The 7,500-nt window shown below is 34.3% G+C and overlaps 1 protein-coding gene across 1 annotated transcript in view; it reads left to right on the top strand.

The window, feature by feature from the left end:
• LOC113804685 (protein phosphatase 1 regulatory subunit 21) overlaps positions 1–7,500 on the top strand; it is a 17,720-nt gene that overhangs the window by 1,240 nt on the left and 8,980 nt on the right. Inside the window, exons 2-8 of the mRNA XM_027355559.2 lie at positions 1,803–1,871; positions 2,277–2,402; positions 3,513–3,599; positions 4,426–4,584; positions 4,757–4,961; positions 5,435–5,625; positions 7,346–7,500. The exon at positions 7,346–7,500 is cut by the window's right edge and continues 36 nt beyond it. Of these exons, the coding sequence (XP_027211360.2) occupies positions 1,803–1,871; positions 2,277–2,402; positions 3,513–3,599; positions 4,426–4,584; positions 4,757–4,961; positions 5,435–5,625; positions 7,346–7,500 (992 nt within the window). The remainder of the gene's footprint in view (positions 1–1,802; positions 1,872–2,276; positions 2,403–3,512; positions 3,600–4,425; positions 4,585–4,756; positions 4,962–5,434; positions 5,626–7,345) is intronic.

The raw sequence follows: 7,500 nt of genomic DNA, 5'->3' as shown, positions 1-7,500 counted from the left end.
TGATTCTTCTTCTTCATAATTATATATTCTATTTGTAAAGATATAAGTGGTTTTACCCCTAAACATTCAGTCACCAAAACAATTTTGACAGAATCATTTCATACCTTGTTCATCTTTTGGCATGATGCAATGGAATTAATGATAGCTTTCCTGAATCATAGTTTTATTATAAATAAGCCAGATTGTAGCTTTACTACAATCTGTGATGATTTGCAAGGTTTGAGGAATCACAGGTAATGTTTAGGGAAAGTGGTATCAATGCAGAATCCAGAGAATACATGAGAATCAAGTGGATACTGACCAATTATATCATCATTAGGGAGTTGCATGGCATATTCATAGATGTGCATTGATATATCTGTTTGATTGCTAGAATACATACCTGTGTCAAGGTCATGGATAGATGTGGAATAATTCATTTAGGAAAGGGTATCTGTGAAATAAGCCTTTTCCAGTCTAATTACCTTCACCCCAAAATTAAATGACTGGTTATAATTTATTTTGTGAGTATCAAATATTATCTCATTTTCTTAGAATGATTAAAAAAATATCAGAATCATGCCATTTTAAGGAAATTACAGTGATTATGGTAATATATATAATTCTTATGTAGACTTTGATAGTAGACTTTATTGGCTGTTATGATAGATGGTATTGGTATTGTTTGTGTATGATTAGATAAAGTAGGTAAAGATAAAGGTTGATTGTTTAGTTGATGTACATTTTAGTTTCCTTTTTGAATTAAAGTTTGATATAAAACTTTCCCTATATGATTTTTTCTTATAATGCTAAATGTATGTGAAAGTTTTTGTAGACCATTAAGGCATACAAATATATTTCCTTAGGTTAGTGCTTTAATTATATCATGTTATTTTTGTATTATTAGTCTAGTTGAAATAACATACACATCATGTTACCTTTGTGGTATAATTCTTCCCCTCCTTACCCTTTTCTCTCTGACATGATACAAATAATTGAATGGTTTGACCATGCATCTGGGATGGCAAAAATATATGCCATGTCCACTATGATTTTTGATTATTAATTTTGCTTAAGCATAGATGGCTCCTTAAAATCACCAATGAGTTCATTTTTGTTCTATGTGATCGTACCTGTTTTTCCTATTCCTTGATTTTTGGAAATATTTTCTTCTTATTTGTAGTAGCATTGATAACATTATAATGATCCCAGTGGGATTGATAATAACAGTAATGATGTTAAAAGCATTAGAGAAAAAAATCTAAGAATAGGGATTGAGGTCAGATAGGGTCCACTAATTGACTACTTGGTGACAAAGAATTTATGGAGCCATCTGTGTTTAAACAAAATTCACAAAGCAAAACTACAGTGGGCAGTCCAATTACCTGGTACCAATGGGTTAGTGAAATAATGCAGTCATACATTAAAATGTATTGCTGATTTGAAAGTGCAGTCAATAAATATAATGAAAAAAAGTTGGTTCTTGTTTATTCTGGTAAGTTACCCTAGGTCAAGGTATTGATGAAAACAGATTTGCAAGAGTGAAGAATGCTTAAATATAGGTGTTCAGGAATCCAGTTGGATTAAGACTAGGAAGTTGATAAGTGTAAATGATGTTAACCTTCAGAAATCATTATATCCATTGTACATATTTTAATTTTATTGAAGGCGATGAATAGAATGTTGATCAGCATGTATTGATGTTTCTTATAGGGTTCTATATGCTGGTTAGCTTATATAGGTAATACCAAAATTTGCTTCTATTTTGTAGTAGGAAGAATGTGGTTGCATTTTATATATTCATAATTATGTTTAATTTTCAGCTGCGTGCCCAAAACCAGGTCCTGAAGAAAGGTGTTGTAGATGAACAAGGAAAAACACAACAATTATCAGTATGTATTTAAATATAACTTCCTTGTTGCATATATTTATATGTTTAAGATATGCTTCACATTCCAAAACAGTAATATCTCAGACTGTCCATTGTTGCATTGAGCCTTCTCATGACTTGTTCCTCCAGGTGTGTGGTATGCATATTAGAATTTGATCACTCTTAATTTGTAAGTTTCAGTTAGAAGAAAATCTTTTGGAGAAACAGTTGATGAAAATTTAAACACTTGGCTCTTTTTTCATATTTTCAAGTCTGATGTGGTACTTGTTTATTTTACTTACCTTAAGTAAAGTAAAGGTTTTCACTCACAGTCTGTTACATCAAACTGTATGGATGAAAAGTTGTTAATAAAAAGTAATTACTCAGTATAGTGTTATCATTATGTGTTGTTATTATACTTTTTCAGGAATTATTAAAGTCGCGTGATCAGCAGCTACGAAAAGCAGAACAAGAAAATGACTCCTTGACCTTTAGGAATCAACAGCTTACAAAAAGGCTGATGCTTCTTCAAGAAGATCTGGATGAAATACAGGTAAGATGCTTATATTAGCGATGTAGTCACTCAAACTTTCTTAAAATATTTGGTAAGATTTATAGCTTCTTAACCCCTTAAAGATGTGAGATGTTTTGAAGCATCCAGTGAAGGAATGGTAGTTATGCAACTGTATTTGACAGGTCTGTCACATGAGGCAAATGGTAGATATTGATGCAAGGGTTATAGCAATCAGGTATAATAGCCTAATTAGATGTATCGAAGTTGAATTTGTAGAACCAAGGTACATCTAAAAACAGAAGACAAAAATTAGACAAAAAACGACCTTGGCAAATCCTCATTCATTTATCCTCCTCCTGTCAGTTCTGCTGTCATGAGATACAAGCTACTAGAATGTAGAACCTGAAAGCAAAAGTATCCATTAAAGCTCATGGGCAGGGATAGGAAATGACACTCCAGACCTATTGAATTGAATAGAGTCATGGCGATTTCTATAGGTCAAATACTTAATTTCCTGGCCTCTCAGGGTCATTGATGTAAAGTGGAAAAGAAGGGAGTGGAATGAAAATACAGAAATAGAGTAAAGACCTGGCCCAGAATAAATATTTTTCATAGTGTACACAGAACATGATAACTACAGCATTAAACAATGTAGACAAAACTGCCCCAAACCCCATAGACAACTACATCAGAAGTTTGTAGATGTGTGCTCTTCCATACCATTTCCTCAGCCAGTGAGGTCCATGGATCAGTGGAAGCCCAGGGAATGCTCATAAGGAAACAGCAACTGTGAGTCTCAAACATAGGATTGGCATGTGGAAAATCAGGATATAAGGAAAACCTTTCCCATTTCCTTCAACCAAGCCACTGAGGGCAGAGTAGAAGGCACTGAGGGGAAGAAACAGTTGACACATTAGTTAATATATCTTATTTAGCTATTGTGCCTGATCACTATAACCTTCACTTCAAACCTCTAGGGACAGGAAAATAATTATTGATGTCATAGCTATTGCTGTCTTTATCATTACCATTATTGTTGAAAGAATAACGTGAGATGTAAGTCATACAAAATCTGACCCATATGGGCAGGAAATTGAGAAGTATATTGATACTTTTTTTATTTTACTGATTATTCTTTTCTCTGTGTAGTCAAAAAACAAAAGAGGAAGAGGAAAATCTGACAGTGTAACTGAAAGCACTCCAAGTGAGCAGGATGTTTTTACTGAAGAATTGCAGGTAAGAGTTAGTACTATTGTTTATATAGATAAGCTTCCAAAAAATCAAAGCAGTTGTAACTCATCCTTAATATACCTGCATCACAAAATATTACGTGTGTGTGTGTGTGTGTGTGTGTGTGTGTGTGTGTGTGTGTGTGTGTGTGTGTGTGTGTGTGTGTGTGTGTGTGTGTGTGTGTGTGTGTGTGTGTCTATGTATGTGTGTGTATGTATGTGTGTGTATGTATGTGTGTGTGTGTGTGTGTGTGTGTGTGTGGGTGTGTGTGTGTGTGTGTGTGTGTCTCAGTCTCTGTGTGTGTGTGTCTCTGTGTGTGTGTGTGTCTGTGTGTGTGTGTCTGTGTGTCTGTGTGTGTGTGTGTGTGTGTGTCGGCCCGTGTGCACGTGTGCATGTGTGTGTGTGTGTCTTTCTTTGATTGTCTTTAACACATAGGTGGCTCCACAAGTGCTTAAATACCAAGGAGTCAATTACTAGTCTTACCTATCTCACCTTTTACCATTTCCCTTGATTTTCAGAATAAATCTTATGTTGTTTTTCATTGCTATTATCATTATTAACATCACAGTATTCCTAATGCCAATGATGAAGATAATAATGTTGATATTAGTAACATTAGAAAATAAAACAGAAGACTCAAGGGAAGGGGAAATCAGGTGAGATTTATGTAAGCATACTAATCGGTCCTTGGTGGCAAAGTACATGTACAAAGAAAATTCACAAAAGAAGACTATAGTTGACAGTACAGTTACCCAGCAGCAGTGGATTAAGGAGGACCACCTAATATTATGATTAGAACATTTATGCCAATAACATTTTGTTACCATCACAGCTGAAGATACAGGAAAATGCAAGATTGCAGTCAGAACTTGCAGACATTGAGGCTCATTATCGTAAAAGGGTGGCTGACCTTGAATCACAGTTGGAAGCTTCTGAGAGGGAAATACAGAAGAATAAAGATATGCTTCAGCATCGAGAGAAGTCTGCAAATGTAAGATTCTATGCTTTATATTCTCTTTTGTCTTATAGAATGGTTTTAGAGATACATTTTATAGAAATCTACAGACTCAAGAGAAAAATATTGTTTTCCCAACCTTTTTCTGTATTTGATTATATACGAAGAGTAAGTTTTCCCAAAGTGATGACTGATTATCTCCCTACAGGAAGTTGTTGATCAGTTAGAAAGTGAACGAGTGCGACAGGAGGTTGTAGCACAGCAAAAGGAATCTGAACTGAGAGCACTGAAAGAGCAGGTTGTAGTTCTCCAGGAGAAACTAAAAAATGCAGCTGTTGCTAACACCTCAAGCATACATGATGTTCCACCAAGCAAAGAAGAAAAGCCAATTCATCATCCACTTCACGACAAAAGTAGGTTGATTGTAAGAAATGCTTGGTATTTTATATTCTCTTTGCAAACCTTTTCAGTAAAGGTATCAAGAATGTTCCCTTATGATTTGCAAATAATTGAGAAGGAATTACTGAACCTATAATCCTGAAGGAGATGATGAAATAAAAGATAAATTGATATCTCACTGGATCAAATAAATGTATATAATTTTTTCTTTAGCATATTCAGGTGGTACTAGGAGGGCAAAATATTTCTTTTCATACATTATATTGCTTCCTAATAACTTTATATCCAATGCATACCAACAAAAAATGTTTTTTGGGGAATAATGAAGCCTATGTTTGTACTCGAGTAATTTGTTTTTGCATTTGGTAAGGTTTACCATTACTTCACTACATACAATAGAGAATACTGACTGCAGAATATATCTTAGTTACAGGGATAGGAAAGATAAACAATACAATTATTATTATTATTTAAAATTTCATTTCAGAGTTATCAGCCAGTAATCTCAGTATTCCAGTTCAAAATGGAAGGGATAAGGCTACAGGTTCTAGTGCCAGAAGTCTTGTAGATTCATTTGACAGCATGATCCAAGAATTTTGCACTTCATTTGCCAAATTTTTATGCACCTACAGTACTAGAGTGAAATTGTATGAACAGCTCTCGGAAGTAAAACAAAAGGTAAGTTCTATACCTTCTCTATTTACATACACAGTATTATGTTTTTGTATATGTATAAATTTGTATTAACTTTATTGTGCCCCATCTAAAAAATGCATGTGTCATGCAGTATTACTGATGCTGGGTGTCAAATTTGGGAATTATGAATCCCCCAGGTTTAAACAGTCCAGATAGTTTCACTGTTAATATTATACCCTGGTATATTACTTGAGCAGTTCCATTATCCCCTCATGGATGGACAAGAGATAATTGTGCCGATTCCTACAGTTGAGCATAATCTCAGTAAATCCAAATTTTAAAAACTATTCCATTGTATTAAATTTGAGTGTATGAATTTATCATTTATTCACCTCTTATGGTTGAATGAGTGTGGATCATCTATCTTATGGCTTGAGCATACGCATATCTCCCTACTTGGAAACTCTTGCTTGTGTTCTTTATCATCTAAATCATTTCCATGAAATCTGTTTGTTTTCTCTCACTATTTAACTTTTTTCTAACTTTTTTTCTTATTTATTAGCTAAATTTAATACAGATTGAATATTAGATTTCTGTCATCTTTGAGTAGAAATGGTCTGTTTTTCTTGACTGACAAGAATTATTGTCTTTCCAGTTGGTGATTGCTGTATTGCCATTTGGCTCACTTTTGTTATTATAACTTCTTTCATAGAATGTGTAACCTGTATCCTAAATTCAGGCAACTCATGGTATTTAAAGCATAGTCTAAGAGACGTATGCATTCATGTAATATGTGATGAAAATGTTCATTAGTTAGTGCTTAGGAGAGACTTAGATATGAAATGGCTGTAATCACCCAAAATTGCAAACCCTCAGCTTATCTGACTTATCTAGCTGGAAAAAGACATGATTTTTCGAGAAATAACAGAGAAAATGGTTGCTGGCATTTGAAGTGCTCAATTTTATGTACCAGAAAATGTATGTTTACTATATCTCATACAATGAGTCTCAGTAGAATGCAAAGTGGAAAAATTATCACAGTTTCCCCTCATGTTTGGAGATAGATTGTTCATGAATATGTCAGTAGCAGTTAGATATGTATTTAGATGTCTTTGTGAATCACAGTGTAAAAATAGTAAAAATACATTGACATACCAGGAGGTAATTCTGATATGTAATTGTATGGTGTGTGGAGAAGGAATGTGAAAGGAAGAAAAGATGTAGTATGCCTAGATGAAACCTGCCATTCAGCACCAGAATTACAACACACTTTCTACATTTCATTCACAAGAAGAATGAATCAATAAGAAGTTGAGGGTCTATAAGGGGAATGAGGGTATAGGGTGGTGAAATCTTGGGTTTGGCTGAAGGAAACTTGTCAAACAGTACCAAAGAGTATTAATGATTTCTACACATATCTCATTCATAGCAAAAAAATAATTCAGGAAAAAATCCTGTCCTTTTTTGGCTGGTCTTCCATAATTATGGTGAATAGGACTTTGCAGACTTATTGTAATAAGCCATGAGCATGATGAATAGGACTGGAGATTAATGGAAAGTTGGGGATTTTCCTAGTATAACCAAAGTATTTTAATGTAAGAAGAATAGTGTAGTGGTTTCAGGTTACTGTTATAAGCCAAGTTTTTACCTGACACAGATCGGACTGAAATATGCACTACCCTTTGTTCTGTATTATAAGTTAATCCAGCAATCTAAAAGATTATTACCCCATATGAATAATTTACATTTACTCTCTTGGCAGTTGATGGATGCCTTGAATTCAGCAGCAGCACCTTGGCATTCTTTAGCAGCAGCTTATCACCAACTGGCAGAAAATGCATCTGGGGAAGGGTTTGTTGCTTTAGAAACTCTTTCTGGGCTCTCACAAGTCAGTCGTCATGTGACATCCTGTGGAGC

Source organism: Penaeus vannamei, chromosome 23 (genome assembly GCF_042767895.1).
Source record: "Penaeus vannamei isolate JL-2024 chromosome 23, ASM4276789v1, whole genome shotgun sequence".
Classification (NCBI taxonomy): Eukaryota; Metazoa; Arthropoda; class Malacostraca; order Decapoda; family Penaeidae; genus Penaeus; species Penaeus vannamei.
Note: the sequence above shows the minus strand (reverse complement) of the source record. Positions and strands in the feature narration are given on the sequence as shown.